At 49.9% G+C, this 19,969-nt stretch overlaps 1 protein-coding gene across 2 annotated transcripts in view; it reads left to right on the forward strand.

Moving 5' to 3' along the window:
• LOC147613384 (serine/threonine protein phosphatase 2A 57 kDa regulatory subunit B' theta isoform-like) overlaps nucleotides 1-19,464 on the forward strand; it is a 51,164-nt gene extending 31,700 nt beyond the window's left edge. For both annotated transcript variants that reach the window (XM_086782725.1, XM_086782726.1), the window contains one exon: nucleotides 18,717-19,464. In XM_086782725.1, coding sequence (XP_086638851.1) covers nucleotides 18,717-19,043 — 327 coding nt within the window. In that variant the 3' untranslated portion in view covers nucleotides 19,044-19,464. The remainder of the gene's footprint in view (nucleotides 1-18,716) is intronic.
• The last annotated feature ends 505 nt before the right edge of the window (nucleotides 19,465-19,969 follow it).

The following is a 19,969-nucleotide window of genomic DNA, read 5'->3' on the forward strand; positions in this document are numbered from 1 at the left end:
ACCATCCTCCTTTTGAACAAGAAGTACCGGCGAGCAATATGGCGAGGAACTAGGCCGAATCAAACCCTTTTCCAAAAGTTCATTCACCTGTGCCATAATCTCTTCTTGTTGACTAGCACTCACCCTGTATGGTGGCCTATTAGGTGGAGAGCTACCGGGAATTAGATCTATGCAATGATCTTCCGGCCTCTCTGGTGGCAACCTTGCTGGCAAAGCATTCGCAAAACAATCTTTGAACTCGTTCAAAAAGTTAAGCTTGTCTTGATCTAATGTACTAACATCAACACTAGAATGTTCAATGGTATCACGTACAAAAACCAAGTAAGAACAAGCTGATTTCTTTATTGCCTTATTAATTTGTACATGGCTTACAAGAGGTATGGTACTTGTAGTAGTACCAGCATCTATAGAGTGCTCACGGCCTCTATGTACAAAGTTGATTTTCTTCTCTTTGTAAGCCTTAATAGGCTCTAAACGGTGATGCCAGGGCATCCCCAACAACACATCACAACCTGTAAGAGGAGCCACTAAAAAGCTCTCATGGTCGAGGTAGTCCTGTATTTGTACATGGAGCTTACCAATGACCGGAGTTACATCAACCTGTTTGCCCTCAAAGGCGGCATCTGCATTCATTTGCATTCCCATGTCTTCCACATTGAGACCAATGGCGGCAGCCATCTGTACGGATATAAAGTTATCTGTGGAAGCATCATCAAAAAGAAACAAAGCGGGCTGATCCTTCAATTTGCCCCAAGCCTTGCATATGACTCTACTCTTGGGCTCATGCCCTGTATTACCCTGCACATCGGGTACAACATTCACAAGAGGCTTTTCCACATTAGGCTCAGCATTCTTAGGATTCTGTGGACATTTAGGATATATATGATCTTTACTGCCACACTTAAAGCATTTTCCAGCCTTCCTGTACTCTTCCAATTGCTGTTTTGAGAGCCCAAAATTGTGGCGTTTACCCCCCGGCTTCTTTTCAGAGTCATCCTTTGCATCTCGGCCATCTTTGGGAGCATTCTTAGGTGGCTGTCCACCCTTTTTCTGGTCATAACCAGCCCTGAATTTGCTCTTGTTTTGACCTGCAAATGGCTTATTTGTGGGTGCTTTCATGTGCAAGTTCTCCGCAATCATGGCTGAGTGTATAAGCTCTTGTATGGTCTTATTTGGGTACACTCCCAAGCTTTGTTGGATGATGTGATGGAGCCCCGATTCAAACTTTCTCTTCTTCTCGTCCTCTCCAATCTTCATGAAGGGAGTAACCTTGAGAAGGACTTTCCAAAACTTTGCTATGTATGAAGCAACGGACTCTCCCTCATCGTGGGACAGCCAATCCCACTCCTTGCGTACATCCTTTGCAAAGTTTGGTGGTAAGAATTGATCATAAAACTGAATTTTGAAAGAAGACCAAGTTGGGGCAGCACTTCCATCAAGTATTTTTGCAAGCCACCAATCACTTGCCGTATCCTTGAGATGCATTCCCACATGTTTGAGCATAGACTTTTCCGAAAAGTCTTCATTGCAAAAAGCTATCTCAAACTGTCTAATGAAAGCAAGTGCTTTGGTAGAGTCCATCTGTCCCTGAAAGTTTTCAAACTTTACATCCTTGTCACCGGACTTGAACTCTCGAGGCTTCTTCCTTCTATATGCATCCCTATGTACATCCTGTTCATCTGCATGATGATGATGCCGCGATGAAGATTCACGATCCCTCTTCGTTCTCTCTTGAGCCACACTCTCCAAATGAGTGGAAAGCTCAACACGAGAACGGATATGTCTTCTTGGAGCAAAGCGGGAATGAGTAGAGGATCCCTCATCCTTACTCCTCTCTTGACCTGCATCAAGCCTATCACCAGGGACTCTTGTCCTTTCAGCATTTGGCACTTGCTGTGCTCTTCCTGCTTGTTGTGCATCATGTGCACCATCACGGGCAGCCATGAGGGGTGGCTTCTTGAAAGCCAAACTACCATCTGCTTCGGTATATACATCACCCTTAACCATTAGGTATGCAAGTGCAAGCTCTCGGGGTTTCTCAACATCCATTTCCTTTGCAATTGCTTCAAAAGTGACTTCATGGACCGAGGCCTTTGCCTTCGCAGCCAACACCCTTTGTACATCCGGGTCATTTTTCAATGACCTAAGCTCTTCGGTTTCAGCCCTATAGCGTCGCACTTGACGCCTCAAAGATTCCAAATCAGAATGCATAGTGTCATGAGTACCTGCATCTCCATAGACATCATTGCCTGCAGCATCTCTTGCATCCCTTGTACCATGAAGTTCACGGTCCTGCGTGTTCTCCACACTGTCAGAAATGTGGCTGTCCATGACACTCAAATCAGGTCATCACTTATGATTCCAAGCCTCAGACCGTTTTCCAATGAGGGGAAAAACTGAGCATTGATACCAATGTAACGGGAGGCGGACACGTGTATTGGAATCGTATAAATGTGAACAAGATTCTGAGCACTTAACACTTGAGCATTACAACCACAAAGCTGAAAATTACAGTACACCACATAAAGGGGCCGATGATAGGCTGACCCCCCCCCCCTTTAGGTTATATTACCAAAAGAGTCTGCAAAGTACAAGATTATGGGTGCCTGGGGATTCACCACCAGCCTGCACCTGATTCTTCCAAATACATCATGAATGAATACATTTCAAACAAGAGAATCTGTAGGTACATCCGCCCTACACAGGTACATCCGCCTTGCACAAGCCTCTTCACAGGTACATCCGCCCTGCACAAGAGTATCACAATCCTCATAGGTACTCCGCCCTGCACAAGATGTAAATGGATCTTTAGGCCCTGTTTCCACGCGAGAAACTGATCCAGAAACCTGTGTTCTCCGCGAGCAAGTGTCCCCAATGCTTGCCCTAAGCACCTGTTACACCAGGAATCCTTGAGACACATCCATGCTCACATATTCCATTGCTGTCCGGCCTGTTTTGTGCAATAACCAGTCCAAAACAGCAACTTTCTATGGCGAGAATTCCACCTGTAAAGGGTCCTACAGCCCTGTGGAGGTCCCTAGAGCTGTCCTGTACTGTCCAAGTTGACTTTGGACACTTGTAACCAGCCCAAAACTCGCAATAACCAGAAATTGCAGGTCTGAAATTTACCAACCAGCCCTTTAGAAGAGTGTGGGGATCGTTGTCCAAGCTTGTGTGAGTCCGGGAAGCAAGCAACCAGCCCTGTAGCAACTCCCAAAGCTCCAACCAGCTCTCCAATGTGTTGAATCATGAATAAGACAGCCCAAAAGGAGGCGCCTTTTTCCAGTGCCCACCTAAGGAGCTTGGTGGATACACATACTGGCTGACAAGTGTCCCCATAAGGTGTCCAGGTAGGTGTCCAGCCCATAGTGCTCCATTTGTCCTGTTTGTATAAGTTTAGGTCCAACCAAATGGGAAATGGCCATAAGCTGTCCGGACTTCATTAATTTTGGTCCAACCAAATGCGAACGCATTATAAGTTGTCCGGCCACTTATTAATGAGTGTGGACCTGCAAACCAATAAACCTTAGTAGTAAATGAAGTAAGCTGTAAATTGAGTGTGGACGCACTTACCACCTGCAAAACCCATAAGCCCACAATTTTAGGCCCAAATAGGAGTGCACACACGTGTCCGCAAGGTGCCCGGGCGTCCCCGGTCCCTCGGACTTCAGAAGCCAAAATAACAAGCATTGTCCAGACAGCAAGACAATGTCACACAAAGTAAAATAAAGTTATGGCATGCATCATTTATGCATTGTGCACATGTAAACTTGGAGAACCACCTATCATCATTCTTGTACTTGAAAATATTCCGCCTGCCATCATAACACACCATGTGTGCATGGCCGGAATCCACACGGGCACCGCCCGAAAGTCCACAAATATCCTGCCATGTCCTTGGACTCATATGCATCCACTCATATGATCCATACACATGCCCAGGTATAATACATACATGCATCCGCATGTTTCTAGGCCTGACACGCATCCGCATGTCCCTAGAATATAGGGATTTGTGACACGTGGAGCAGCGGTGGTGGCTGTCTTAGCACTCGCACTACCCAGAAACGGCAACGAGGTTGGTGGCGCCACCGATTAGCTCGACGGCGGTGCTCCACAATGGCAACAGCAAGACGAACCCGCTATGTTATCATTTGTTTGACTTAGGGTACCATCCCCATGTGATCACGCGTGAATCTGTCAAACTAAGACACTTAACCAGTTTTAAATTCATTCACCACCTTGCCCTTAGCAAAGGCTCAAGTGAAGCCTTATACCTGTGAACATTCTTGTCAATGGCCTCTTGCACTTCGGCATATCAACATACATTTCATTTGCCCAAAGAACTCTCACAACTGAGAGTAGAATCATTGTTTTGCCTTCATCGTGTACCTAAAACACACAAATCCGTACTACCCCTCAACGTGCAGGTACTTCTGCTCCAGGAAGCTTAAATATTCAAATTAAGTAAACAAATAAAAGGGGCAAAGGCTTTGCAGGCACTCTACTCCAGATTCTCGCCAGGAAAATTTGCAAGTTGTAGGTGGTCCAGGGTTCAGGCAATTTGGGGGATTTCTCAATTTGAGGCCAAATTGAAAAATTGGACATGTTGCTTTGCTTGCAATTTGGGGGTTTTCCAAATTGAGGTCAAAATCAGCAAATTGAGCCTCTTTCAGTTGCAAAAATTTGGGGCTTTTGTGAAAATTGGCCAATTAACTGCACATTGAAGCGATTGGAGTGCATAAAAATTGGGGTTTTTCAGATTGGAGCATGTAATTGGGCATTATAGCTGTGATTTGTCGCATATGTATACACATTGTGTGTAATTGGACAATTTGGTGGAGTAGGATTTCCTTTGAATGAACTGTTAATCTGCTCCTGCGAGCTCCGCCTCATCCCCCTCCCGTCTACCCTTCCCCCCGCTGCTTCTCGTCGTCGCGCGCCCCCCTCTCCCCCCCGCCTGTCCCCCGCCTTCTCCTCCGCCTCTCCCCCCCGCCATCTCTCCCCCCCGCCATCTCTCCCCCCCCCGCCTTCTCCTCCTCCGCCTCCTTCCTCGCTTCCTCCCCCGCCATCTCTCCCCCCCGCCTCCTTCCTCGCTTCCTCCCCTGCCATCTCTACCCCCCCGCCTTCTCCTCCGCCTCGCTTCTCTCCCCCGCCATCTCTACCCCCCCCGCCTTCTCCTCCGCTGCGCGGCTCTTCCCCCCCGCCTTCTCTCTCACCTTCCCTTCCGTCTCGCCCCTCCCCCCACCGCTAGCTCCCCCGCCTCAGCTCCCCCCTCCCCCCCCCCCCGCTCCGCCCCCGCTATCCTCTCACCTTCCGCCTCTCCCTTTCCTCGTAGGGCTGTGTCCCTCCCGTTGGTGACCCCGATCTCTGGCCTTTTCCCTCTGGAGGACTCCATGGAAGCCGCTCCGACTACCCCTGCCGATTTCGGTCTCCGTCTGGAGTTCACAGCTGCAGATCATCAGTTGTTTGTTTCCACAGTATCCGCTCTTGAGGCCTCCTCCTTGGTCTGCAAGATAGTGGGTAGCCGTCCGATGCGGAGAGAGCTTCGCGACCTTCTGCAAGGCAGCCTCGTTGGCGTGCCTGCCAAGATCGTCAGCGTCGATTTTTTGGGACGTGGCTACTACCAGGTGGATTTCGAGTCCCCCCAGGCAGCTCAGATGGTGCTGGCTCGGAGCCCCATTGCCCTCCGCTCATCCCGGGCGTTCCTGGCGCGATGGACTCACGGTTTCGACCCCGCTAGCAGGCGCGACAGGTTTCCCCATCACTATCTGCTTTCCTGGACTCCGCAAGGAGTACTTGCCCCTCTTGTCATCCATTGGCAAGGCGTTCGGACAGGTGGTGGAGACGCCTCAGACAGCGGCTTCAGTGATAGCTCGGGCAGCAGGACTCCCGGCCATTCGTGTTGTGGTTCCGTCACACCGGAGTCCCTCCCGAAGACGATCCTCCTCCCTTGTCTTTCTGGAGGACATCTGATACAGCGCGTGGAGTATTCGGGCCTCCCCGGCCAGTGCTACATCTGTCGGGAGATGGGCCACCTCGCACGCGCCTGTCCCCGCAAGGGGGTTCATCCTTCATGCTCTGCCGCCTTTGGACCCCCTTCAGGAGGCCCGAGAGGTGGCCAACCTCCTCAGAGACCGGACATCCCTGGCTTGTCTTAGCAGGCGCCATCATCTGACGAGCAGGCCCCGGCGGAGGATGCCGCGCAGACCTAGGAGGCTGGCGGATGGCAGGAGGTTCGCCGGCGGAAACGCCCGGCCCGCAGGGACCGTCTCGCAGACGCCAGCAGGTAGCACAGGCTGGCGGACAAGCGACTCCGGCTGGCGTCCAGGCACTTACCCGCACTTATGCTCCAGTCAGGGATAGGCGGCCAGCAGGTCCCACCCCGATGGACGAGGATTCAGACTCAGTGCCCGTTGAGGCCGCCGGTGGAGCCCCCCACGTGGAGACCCCGCTCTCGCCTCTCCCCGCGGGGGGCCCCGCCCCCTCCATGGAGCAGATTCCTGAGGATCCCGGGCCGCACTCTGCGACCCCCGGCTCCTCTTCCCCTCACTCGGAGAGCACTCCTTCCACCCCTCCTCTCCCCCCCCAACCCCCCCCCCCCCCCCCCCCCTCTCGCCTCCCCCGGCGGCCCCCCTGACACCTCTCCTCTGGCAGATGCCTCTCCATCCTCTCCTCGCTCTCCCCCCTCCTCTCCGCGAGCCACCATCCCTCCCTCGGCCTCTCCAGGATACTCCTCCAGACCACCCACTGCACCGGGGCAGTGCAGCTGGGTAGGCCAGAGTTCAGTCCAGCGGTTGTTCCACCGCCACTCCGGGCCGGTGGAGATGGCGATCCTAGCTTCGCCCGCCACAGAGTTCTCTCCAGCCTCCCCTGGGGGGCCCCCGCGAGTGATGGGGCTCCCAGTGGATTACGGTTTTTTCAGGTGTCTCCACCTGGATGCTGGCCCGTTCGAGACACTGGTCGCGCCCTTGCGAGCTTGCGTGGTGTGCCATCCCTCTCGTTCTCCTTCAGTGGTGAGCAGCATGGTGGCCTTCTCCTTTCCTTTGCCCCAGACACAGCATGGGATTGCAACTCTGTAGAGGAAGTTTTGCGTGATCAGATACTGGAGTTTTCTCACCACTTCAATGACTTGGGGATCACGGACCTATTGCAGACCCGATTACACTCAGCCCGCATGAGCTTGTTTGGTATAGGAGATTGGCGGGTGGATCCGGTCCACACCTCAGTTGAGGCGGTGCTACTGATTCTCCTCCATGCCGCCCCGAGGGTGCAGCCTACCTTTAGATACATATATGCAGAGGATTGGTCTCACGCCTATGCCCTGGATAGGGCGAAGGTGGAGTGGGGCTGGACACAGAGACAGGTCACCCTCTTTTTGGAGAGACTCCGCACCCGGACAGACAGTGACTATTCTCCCTCCAAGCCGGCGCCCAAGACTCACAGAGTGGAGGGCAGATCATCCGGGCCGGCTGAGAGGGGTGAGCCAGTGGCGGCTGCTTCACTTGCCATAGCTCATCCATGAGGATCCTCTCATGGAACATCCAGGGTCTTGGTGGACATCGCTGCTACATTGGTCGGGGCAGACTTCGCCAGGAGATCCAGAGGGCTCTCGTTGGAGGACCCATAGATATCCTTTTCATCCAGGAACACCACCTTTCTGCCGGGCGTACCCGCACCTGCGGGAAGATCTTGCCAGGCAGGAGTCACACTTTTTGGTCACCGGCATATGGCTCCCAGGGGAACCAGGGTGGAGTATGCATCTCAGTCAGCGAGCAGCTTCTATCCGAGGTTGTGGATTCTGGCACTCTGGTCCAGGGTCGAGCGCAGTGGATCATCCTTCGGGTTGGGGAAGACCGCATTGGCTTCCTCAACTTCTACGCCCCTAATGGGGCGACCGGGAGAGCCGAGTTCTGGAGCACCATTAGGCAGTCCCTCCCCATGGCAGACCATTGGTGCCTAGGGGGGGATTGCAACATGCTGGAGGATGCAGAGGACAGGATGGGGGGCAGCCAGGAGACCATTCATGGGCCGGAGCTCGCTGCCTGGGAGGAACTAGTGCTGCAGGTGAGAGGCCAGGATCCGTGGACTCTCTCGGAGTTTGGCAGGTTGCAGGGGAGTTTATCTTTCTCGCGCTCGGATAGACGGGCCACAGGAGTTAACCTTTCCCGCATCGACAGGTTTTACATTGATGAGTGGGCTTGCGATAGAGGTGGCACTGTGGGTATACTTGCAGGCTCCTCGTTTTCAGACCACTTTCCAGTGCTTCTCCAGATCGAGGACCCTACGAGAGGAGAGCGAGGCCAGAGCGTCCGGATTCCAGATTGTCTCATAGAGGAGCCCGAGATTGCGACCAGAGTTGAGCGGGTCTGGCAAGAGCTTCAGTTCAGGAGAGGATTGGCAGCCAGCGATCTTGACAGGGGTTTGCAGGAGATCAGTAGGATGCTCAGACAGGTTGCCCTGGACCGTCTGGAGGCTTTCAGAGAGCAGGAGAGGAGCCTGCGGAGGAGTCTAGCTTCCCTTTAGAGACTCCAGGAGAGGGATCCTACGAGCCCTTGGATTTCAGAGCAGATGGAGTCAGCTCGCACAGAGATCAGATCCATCGAGGAGAGGAGGGTGGAGTTTCGATTCCATGCTCGGGCTTCTTTTTGGACACAGGCTGGAGACAGAGTGACTCGAGATTTCTTTGAGGCGACAGGGCCTCGCTTCAGACGAGAGGGTCTCAGGCGTCTTCGGCAGGCTGATGGCCAGGTAGTGGTGGATCCCCCCAAGGTTCGGGCGATAGCCTCAGATTTTTACAGGGATTTGCTCTCTGCTGAGCCAGCAGATGACAGGGTGAGAGAGGCTCGGGAGGTAGTCTGGAGCTTCACGAGACCGGTTGTGCCGGCCCATTTGCAGCACTCCCTTCTCTCCCCCTTCTCGGATACGGAACTGGAGGAGGCTCTTCAGGCACTTCCTCGGGGCAAATGCCCAGGAGAGGACGGTCTCTCAGTGGCTTTCTTCCAGAGGTACTGGGGTCTCTTGCATAGGGGTTTCAGATTGGCATTCCAGGAGATTATGGAGTCGGGAGACATGCCGGACAGCATGGCAGAGGGGTTGATTCACTTGATCGCCAAAGAGGGAGGAGACAGACTGGAGATTAGACAGTGGAGACCGATCACCTTGCTAGGCACGGCCTACAAGGTCCTAGCTAAGGCGATCAGCAGGCGGCTTCAGCCTCACCTTCCGGACATCATCCACTCCACGCAGACAGGCTTCATCCAGGATAGGAGCATCCTGGATAACATCTTCTCTTTCTGGGAGGCTACGGCTTTGGCTAGATTTCGGCAGGAGGATCTGGCAGTGCTCCTTCTCGACTTTGAGAAGGCATATGATCGGGTGGACTAGGCCTTCTTGGAAGGCACTATGGAGAGGATGGGCTTCCCCCCTCATCAGTGGATCCGTGGGGTCTCTGCACTCTACACATCGGCTCATAGAGGACCCGACTAGATTTGGATGAGCTCCAGGGTTGTATTTTTCAGAGGGTGCGGGTGGTCGGCTTTCATCAGAGACAGTGGCATGTAGACCCCTCACCGGCCTCGATAGGGGAGGACTTTTCTTGGAGATTATGGGCTTGGGACAGCAGGCCTCTTATTCGCCTTCAGTGGGATCCAGGTGAGTGGCTTTGGCGAGATCCCTACTCGGCCCCTACCAGCCCAGGCACCCCCTTTTTTCAGTACACAGCGAGGCTGGGGCGGCGGATCCAGAAGCGGGCACCCCGGCGGCGGCCGAGCATTGGCGGCGACAGGGGCTCTCCCCTGCCTTCCTTAGGGACTTCTGGCAGCGCCTTTGGGCCAGCTTTCGGCCCCGGAAGGTGACGCTTTTTCTCTGGCTTACAGCGCATAGAGGACTGGCTCTGGGGGCTTGGCTAGCTTTTGGCAGACACCCAGCGTCCTGCCCTCGGTGCGGCCATGCACAGGAGTCGCAGCGGCACTGCTTATGGGATTGCCCACAGGCATAGCAGGTTTGGCAGCGCGCTCTCAAGATGGTTTTTGCAGGCTCGCCAGGTGAGATGATGGTGACGTGGGGTGCGGTGGCTTGGGCCACGGACAGCAGCCCGGCCCTTGGATACGAGGACGTCCCTGGCAGTGTGACCATCCAGGTCTCTGACAGGGCGATGGCGGTGGTTCCGACGCCAGACTTCTCTTCGGCAGTCTCCCAGGAGGGGGACGGGCACAGATGGGAGATGATCAGCAGCATGACGGCTTGGCACATATGGAGAGCCCGATGCAGGGAGGCCATAGACCGCCAGGCGACTCCACCGGCGGAGGTCATACAGGCCCTCTGGGTGGACATCATTCACACCTTGAGGGGACACTGGGGGAAACTTCAGGGCGACTCGGATCGCATGAGAGATCGCCGCAAGGCGTTCCTCCGCACTTGGCAGCCTGGCCCTTTCCTCATCGCGAGGGGCGAGGATGTCACTTGGCACTACAGGCCTCCAGTTTGGCTCTTCTCACCTTCCGCATGTACTACTAGGTAGCCCTCCCCCCCAGAGAGCGCCCACCACGGGGGTGGAGCTCAGGTGTTCACTGTGTTTATTATCCCTCCTTGTGAGGTGAGCTTTGTAGCCTTATGGCGTTTTCTCATTAACTAATAGAAGGATCGTTTTTCCAAAAAAAAAAAATAAAAATTGGACAATTTGGTGCAGGTTTACACTTGCTTCAGTTTGCAGGCAAACATTTGCACAAGACATTTGGTTGCCTGGCGGTGCACATTGGTGTTTGGTTTGCTTGCAAGTATATTTTGTTGACATGGCTCAAAATGCTACAGATGTATTTGGAGTGCTCACCCAGGAGAACAAGTTGGATGGATCTAACTACTCTCTATGGAGTTTCATGATCCGTAATTTGCTGGTAGCCAAAGGGCTTTGGAGCATCGTATGTGGTGATGACACACGCCCACTTACCATACAGCCAGCCACGCCTCAAAGGGGAGGTGCTCAAAGAGCTCCTGAAGTAGAACCTGCTCCCACACAAGAGCAGAAGAGATGGGACTCTAGGGCTGTAGAGGCCATGTCATTGATAGCCCTTTCAGTGAAAAGGACTATTATTCCGCACATTCGTTCTTGCAAGACATCGAAGCTTGCATGGGACACATTGGAAGCAATGTATCAGGTACGCAACGAGGCAAGAGTTGCCTACTTGAAGAGGCAATTGGATCTTCTTTCTATGGATGAGGGTGATTCCATGGCAGATCATCTCACCAAAGTGAAAGATTTGCAGAAACAATTGCTCAACATTGATGAGGTTATCCCAGACAGACAGCTGGTCACCAACACTCTTCATTCTTTACCACCTTCCTACTTGGGCTTTCACACCTCTCTCAACCTCTCTATGAGAGGAGGTGGTGATCTCGTCACTTTTGAAGAGCTGGTGGGTTTACTCTTGCAGGAAGAGCAAACAAGAGCAAACTTAGCGAGCAACCGTCGTGGAGACAAGGCATTTACAGCCAAGGATAAGGGTAAAGCAAAGAGCTTTAAGCATGGGGGACTGTCTAGCAAGGCTGGTCATGGACAGCCCTCTTCTGGTGGTGAAAAGTCTGACAAAGGGGATGCAAACAAGCCCAAAAAGAAGGGCAGGCAATGACCACCAAGTGCTTCAGACAATGATATGTCTTGCATTGCATCTGACAGACAGGATGTATCATGGTATTTTGATAGTGGTGCTTTGAGCCACATCACTTCATGCAAAGATGTATTTCAGCACTTGGTTTATGATTCAAATGGCCGCATTGTATCATGTGCAGATCATACCACATATCCAGTAAAGGGAATTGGCAATGTCATACTTATTGCAGCCAATGGCGCCAATATATGTATGAAAAATGTATTGTATGTTCCAGGCATAAAGAAAAATCTGCTCTCCGTCTCAGCCATAAACGACCAAGGTTTAAAGGTTGAATTTGAAGATGGGAAGTGTTTGGTAAAAGACCCATCAAAGGGTTATGAAATAGTCACTTCTGGAACACGATACAAAGGCTTGTATAAGCTCGACAGCTATGACAAGCGTACTTATGATGCAAATACAGTGGCTGCCCACACTCCTGCTATGCATGATGCAGAGCTATGGCATGCTCGTTTTGGGCATGTAAATTTTCAGAGTTTGATGCTTTTGTAGAAGCATCATATGGTTGATAATATGCCGCCTCTTGAGTCTCCACCAAGACATGTATGTGAGGGGTGTATTTTGGGAAAGATGCAACGAAAACCATTCCCCAAAGATGGAGTTGTTAGAGCTGAGAGTAAATTACAGCTCATACATAGTGATGTATGTGGTCCAATGCGGACACCATCCATAGGGGGGCATCTTTACTTCGTCACATTCATTGATGACTACTCCAGGTTTGCTTGGGTTTACCCTTTGAAAGCGAAAGCAGAGGTGTTTGCATGCTTTCGACACTTTGTAGCAATGGCTGAAAATATGTGTCGATGTAAAGTCCAAACACTCCGCTCAGATAGAGGTGGAGAATACATGTCAAATGCATTCAAGGATTATATGCTTCAAAAGGGCATCAAACACCAATGTACTGTGCCTTATACACCGCAGCAGAATGGTGTAGCTGAGAGGAAAAATAGATCTCTCATGGAGATGGCAAGATGCATGGTGAAAGCACAAAAGTTGCCTCACAATTTTTGGATGGAAGCTATAATGTGTGCAACTCATGTGTTGAACAGGTGTCCAACAAAAGCTTTGAAAACCATGACACCATTTGAGGCTTGGTATAGCCGAAAACCAACAGTGGATTATATGCGTACATTTGGGTGTTTGGCATATGCACATGTGCTAGAACAACTGCGAACAAAGCTAGATGACAAAGCAATGAAATGCGGGCTACATCAATGAGAGCAAAGGATACGGTCTTTATAATCCAACAACACGAAGGATTTTTGTCAGTAGAGATGTGGTATTTGCTGAAAATGTTTGATGGACTATTACCCATTGCAATTAGGGGGGATTCAGACCAGCCAGCCCCTACACAAGAAAATCCTCATGTAGAACATGTGGAACAGCCAGCCATTCAGCCCCCTTCTATGGAAGAAGTGGAAGATCTTGTCAGGGAAGAGCAAACAGCCATAGACACAGCCAAGTCAGTGTCAAGATGGTTGCTGAAAACTTTGCAAGAAAGCAAACTTGCAGCTCCACTCACAGGTAGAACAAGGGCTAGTTCCAGCCATGCATTGAATATACATCGTGGGGAGTCTGCATTAGCCATGGGTGGTCTCTTTGATTCAGAAGAGCCTTCTTCTTATGAAGAAGTCCCGGCGATGGAACCATGAAACCGGCCTTCAGAAATCTGACGGGCGGTGAAACAAACACTCGCACACAAAACACTTCATCACCCATGGGAACCTGGAAAAGAAAACAAACAGGGGGAGCTAGAGTGCTCCTACAAAAAGTACAAGGACACCGATTGGCGCCAAAATGCAGTGGCGCCCCTTGCGGTATTTCTTTACTTGATAAAAAATGAGTACAAAGTACAACTTGTCGAATCCTTTACCAATAGGATCCCTTTTAGCTTTTCACCCAGGACTTCCAAATAAGAACTCTCGTTACTACAGCAAAGCATTCCATAGGGAAGGCACACCTGTACAATATCTCCCTGCTTGAAAAGGTCTTCTCCATTGCTATCATGGATCCCACAAACCCCTTCCCAAACAACAGTAGGGCTGTACCAAACCACATGTCCCTCCTTGTAGTCACAGCTTGCATGTAACCTCGAGAAAACTAGAACCTGTTCACATGAATTCATAGACATGTTTTCCACATGAAACCAAAGACCTGTATCCATAAACCATAGGCCTGTTTCCTCGTTACCAGAATCCTGTTTCTTCCCGAAAACCAATGTCCTGTTTCCATGACAGATAAACCATCCAAAGAGAAAGATAGAGGACGTGTCAAGCAAGCCCTGAATACACATAAGTCCAAGATGAAGAGCAACAACACATCTCTTCCAAGAACCTCATCCTGTACATATGTAGCTTGATCCTCTGCATCCTAATCTTGTAAACAAAACCTGCTTGCGAAGAGAGAGAGAGAGAGAGAGAGAGAGAGAGAAAGAGAGAGAGAGAGAGAGAGACCCCTTGGCTGTTAGCCCCTCGGTGCCTCCTTCAGCTCACCTCCTGCCAAGAGAGAGATAGAGTCAAGCGTGCTGTTCAGCCCTTGCGCCTTTGTGCCTCCCTGTGTGCAGCAGCCGCCTGGCCCATGTGCAGCAGCAGCACCCTGTAGTCTATGGGCAGCAGCCTGTAGTCCATGCGCAGTAGGGCCCGCCGCCTGTAGCCCAAGCGCTGCAGCACCCGCCGCCTGTAGACCATGCAGCAGCAGCGCTCAGCTGTGGCCCATGTGCGCAACAGAGCCCTGGTCACCCGCCTAGTAGCCATGTGCGCTGCAGTTGCCTGTAGGCAATGCGCACAGTAGCCCAACTGGCGCCCACAACCATACACAGCCCATGCGCATAGCAGCCCACCTGGCATCCACAGCCATACACAGCCCGATGCAGCCCTGCCTGGCGCTGTAGCCCTCGTGCGCAGCAGCCGCCGACTCCACACGTGCAGCCTCCACCGGGGCAACCTGCTCCATGATGACCACCACCCGGCGATCTGCCCAAGGGATGCGCCCTGAAGCCATGCGCCACCCTCCACCTTTATAAAGAGGCGATCGCTTTTCAAAAATGCCAAAAGCAATCAGCAAAACGCATGCTAAAGAAAATAATACTTTTAAATCATCAAAGGTTTAAAAACCTTATAAATTTTAAAGTCCCTTTTTGTCCCCTTTCACACTTGGGTTGGCCACACCTATGAATTTTCTTTTCATATCCAACTGATGCATGTCCACACTGTCCATCCCGTGCCCGTTCCCGTGCCCACCTGCTTGTTGTTCAGAGGGAAAAACACAGGGTCGTAACACATATATACTCCTTAGGAGAGCTGGTCAGCCAGCTGTAGGAGGCCGACAACATCACAATAGCATAAAAATGCTATAAAAGGTATAAAAAATGGGAAAAATGCCTAAATAAATATGCACATGCAGCGCCTCATAAATGGCCATTACAAGCATGAAAATGATGCAGTAGACCCTCTGGAGATGATATATAATCCAATAGAAGAGACAGTGGATTCTCCCTCGAATCTCAATATATGGTGCATCTGCATATTGCTCCTCTGACTCGACCTCCTGTTGGGCACTTAGTGCATATCCTCTCCTTACGAGGTATCTGCATGGCTCTCCTTGTCTCTATCCTCAGATGGTGCGATGACACCCGCAACTGGGTTACTGGCCCATTGCAATGCGCATAGCATGTGACGTGTATATGTCAAGATAACTGGCCCTCAATCCTCTGCAAGCCTTATGAAAGCATCCATGTGGTATTGCTGTTTGTGTGAGAGTGGCTCATGTGTTGTGATCTAGGTATCTTGTATGTGTAGTCCCAATAAATCATATCTGATCACTCGGTTCTTGTCATCCTAAGAGAGCGTGATGAATGGGGAGTCCGGGTCATACTGGAGTGGGGGGAGGTGATCCATCTTGAGTCCTTGCCTCGTGAATCAGGTGCATACTCGACTACACCATGATTCGTGCCCATCTGCTGCTAGTTGTTGGGAGAATTGTAGGGCCAGCCTCGAGTGTCTCTAGAGGGGGCATGGTACTGATCTTGTGAATGTATGTGACTGTTTGGAAGAGTGCCTCTACTACCATGGGTGCTACAGCAAACTTTGCTAGGATAATATCATGTGGGACCGATGCTTTGTTGCGTGTCATACGGGAGGTCATCATGACCTGAGGCCTCTCTATCCTTGGCCATTTGGCCGCTGTAAGATCAAGTGCTTAGAAGGGTGCTCCATACATCAATGTTGGAGTGACCGAGGTATCAAATAGCCACATCTTGGTCCTCGGCTCTTGGAAGTGGGCCAAGAAGCACGGTCTCTCCATGAGGGCAAGAGAAGCATACCCTTGTATCAGTCTAGCCTTTGCAGCATGGCTTATCGAGAAGACCAGTCCTGTAAAAGTGACTCCTAAGTATACATACATATGAGAGAGAGCTAGAGAGAGAGTGAGGAGTACTCGACTCAAGAATGATGTGATAGTTGCTTGATTAATTTTCAATGAAGTCCATGTACCTTTTATAAGTACAAAGGTTCTCCTCTTCACATCACTACTTATGTCACATCACACACAAACATCTAGATATTATTTATACCCCTGTAAGAGGTGGTTCAGACAAAAACACATCAGTGGGTGTTCACTTCTTTGCCAGAGGAAGTTCACACACACACACACACACACATACATTCTTCCTCATTCATAAGAGTGGGTTCACACACACACAACATGGCTTAGCAGCCATTCACACACTTTTAGATCAAGTACACACCGACCATAACAACCATAGAGATAAGGCCTTGCTCCCAACATGTGTGAACAAGGGCTTATAGTCACTTAAGTGTTTGTGTGTGCACTGTGTAAGCATTTCAGTGGTATAGTCAAGTGTCACTATCCTGGGGAGTAGAGTGTTGAGAAAAATAAGACATTTTGTCTATAAAAGCATTGTACTTTGTTGGTTTATACATGTACGTGCAATATTTGGCTTCATAGTCTCCCTCTCACATTCCATCTCTGCACACGTATGGATGGAACCCTTTCATCCTCCATAGGATACCTACATTTGGTATCAGAGTTAGGGGGTCTAGGCTTTCCCAGTTGGTTGTTGACGTGTTTGCTTACTCCAAAGACGACCATGGCCAAACGTTTCTCTAGTCTCCTCGCTTGCGTAGCATCGCTCAGGCCACCATCGTTCTGCCGCTCGCTGCCAAATCCGGCTGGCGCTAGGGCTGCCATTTCGCCAAACTAGGCGGAGCTGCCAAGTCAACTCTGCCCTTCTCAGCTGCTTGACCCACCATAACCGGGCAGTGTGAATGTGCACCAAACCGCCGCCACTTAGCTCGCAAGTGGTTACGCCTCTTTTAGTTCCCTTTGCCGGCAATGCTTAGCCGCACTTGTGGCTGACGTGGCAATGGTGTGATTTTGTCATTTTCGTGACTTTGGGCTGCTTGTTGCCTGCTTGGACGTGGCCGCCATCGGCGCTGTTTAGCTGCACCACTTCTAGGTCTCAGACGCCGCCGTGTCTCCACCATGAGCCATCCTTGCTACTTCAGCTTTTGCGCCGTCCACATGGCCTTCTGACCCTTGCATGTCACCTTCACCACTTGCACCTACGCGCTACTTATGCTGAGCCTGCCTCCTAAGTGACAACTCAACTCCAGACCATGCCATTTTAGCGGCTGCCCAGTTGCTCAGCCATTCAGCTGGCTGTGAACTTTGCCGATTGCCAACATTTCTTGGGAGACCTTGTTCACCGCTTGCTTCCGAGTTTCTCTTGTGGAACCCCTTTGCCTTTGCATTAGAGCTCAGCTACTCTTCAACTCCAGTAATAGTACAAGTGTTCCACCACAACAATGCCATAGTGATAGGCTTCTTGTTCATATGCTTGCATTCATAACATTTTGGTTTCTTTCACATTAAAGTCCCTGCATGAAACATGGAAACTTGCAAAGGCAACTTAGCCATGGAAAGGTTCAATGGAAGCAACATCCCAGCTTGGCAAACTAAGATCATGTTACTCCTGATGGGAGATGGGATTTGGAGCATTGTCAAAGGTATTGAAGAAAAACGAGAGGGAGCAGTCATATCACTAGAAGTGAAAGCATGGAACGATTGAAATGATAGAGTTTTGACACATTGGTCTCGGTCTTGCCTGATAATCTCATACACTAACTTGACTTTGACAAATCTTCAAAGGAGGTATGTGATAAGCTTGAGAATTTGTTTGGAAACAAGTTAAATATTTAACTCTAAGGTCTTTCTCAAGCATATCTTAAAAATGAAAGAACATCATACTCTCCAAGAGCATCTTAGCACAACAGGATCCCTTGTGCAACAACTCACATCATTAAATGCAAAATTTGATGATGATGATCAAAAGGCAGTTCTCTTTGTTAATCCAATTCTAGGATTAACAAGAACTACCGCCCAAATCAAGCCAGCTTACCTGTATTCTCTGTGCGCCCTGCAGCCCTGCTCACACTTACAGGCCAGAAGGGTGGATGTGTTCCAGGCGGGCAGCATCCGTCAGGGATGGGCTGCCTGAGACAGCCACGTGAAGCAGACAGGCCAGCAGGTATCTTTTGGAGCTCTTACCTCATGCTGATGCTCATACCCTCATTTAACCTCTCCCTATGCATCGTGCAATTGCTAAACCTGGCTATCGACATATATCACACAATTGAGTGACATTTAAGTTGCTAAGCCTGGTATGTGGTCATCATCCCGTGCTTTCAATCATAGCTTCTAATGGAGATGGTAATATAGAGAGAAAAAGCTGGGAAATTGTGAGCATACATTGGAGGTTCGCCCATTTCTAGATCAGAATGACCATTTATCTCTTGCTGCTCCTTTATCTCCCATTGCCACAATGCACACTCAAGGAGAGCACTCAGCATGTCCTATTTTGTTTCGGATTTCTAGCAATATAGAATATAGCGAATATCTTGTTTTTACTTGCACACTAGCTTTCTTTCTTGTTTTATTAGGTTGATGAAGTGTCTTTGCTATTGCTTGTTCATCAGCTTTTAGATTACATAATGTACTGGTGGCCATTATATTTTGGATTGCTTTATGCAGGTGGCAGAGCGTGCCCTCTTTCTTTGGAACAATGATCACATTGTAAACTTGGTTGCGCAAAATCGGCATGTTATTTTGCCTCTGATATTTTCTGCACTCGAAAGAAACACAAGCAGCCACTGGAACCATACTGTAAATGGGCTAACATCCAATGTCAGGAAGATGTTTTTGGACTTAGACCAGGAACTCTTCCAAAGTTGCCAGGAGAAGTTTCACGATGATGAAGAGAAAGCAAAAATACTAGACGAGAAGAGGGAGAGGACTTGGAAACGCTTGGAAGCGCTTGGTTCTTCCAAAGGTGGAGTTGGACAAGTTTCACATGTTTAAGACACAAGTATAGGCATGGCATACTGTAGGTAAAAATCCACCATCATGTGGCCAAGTTTGGGTCCATGCCAAGAGGTTGAATGGATCGAAGTTCATGGTCAGAATGTTGGTGCAAAGGTTCTTTTTAGTTTTCCCTTGTAGGACTTGGTCATTTGGAGGTTGGCATGGAAATTGTGTGCCCTAGCTCGTGTTTAAGCAACAGTGTATTTTAAAGTCTATTGTCAGTAGGGCTCTTAGGGGCGCCCACAAATAGTCTCCAACTTTCTTGTTATACTGCCCTTTCTATGCCGAGTAGTCAGGACCCTACCCTCTTTTGTGCACTTGGTGACGGCCAATCAATGTGCAGCAACATCTGAGCTTTTGAGCTCTGGAAAGTATTAGTAAGTTCTTTTACTACAGATTTTTTTCTGCATTATATCATGTCCCATTGTATGCATGTTGCATTGTGTTCATGCACGTATGTGGCTCACATTTGACGGATTACGTGAAGAATTCAAGGCTAGACTTCAAATGTCAGAGTAAAACAGTTAATTTAGGTGCTTAATTGGGTATTCTACATCACACCGGCTTGACCAACCACTACAAGCTTCCAATTTACTTAGCATATAGTTTGGTGAACAAATAGGTTTATTTCAAACATGAAGGCTCTAAAAACGTCATTAAGTAAAAAATGGCCATGTAGTGAGGATGGGTAGTAGGCTTTATGAAACAATGAAGACGTGTTCAGCGATGCTCAAGTCAGCATGTATTTTTAGGAAGCTTGTGATGCCCGTAAGGAATGGGCTTGACTTAAAGACTTCCGGACCACATCTTTTTGCATGTGCCATTTGTTAGCTTCGGTTATGCTCTTTGAATACTTTTTAGCGCTTTCTACTTGATGTCCAAATTTTGCTTCAGCATTCATGTGGCAACAATAGCTAAACATT

This window comes from Cibotium barometz, chromosome 44 (assembly GCF_041138505.1).
Source record: "Cibotium barometz isolate CiBa-2024 chromosome 44, ASM4113850v1, whole genome shotgun sequence".
In the NCBI taxonomy this organism is placed as follows: domain Eukaryota; kingdom Viridiplantae; phylum Streptophyta; class Polypodiopsida; order Cyatheales; family Cibotiaceae; genus Cibotium; species Cibotium barometz.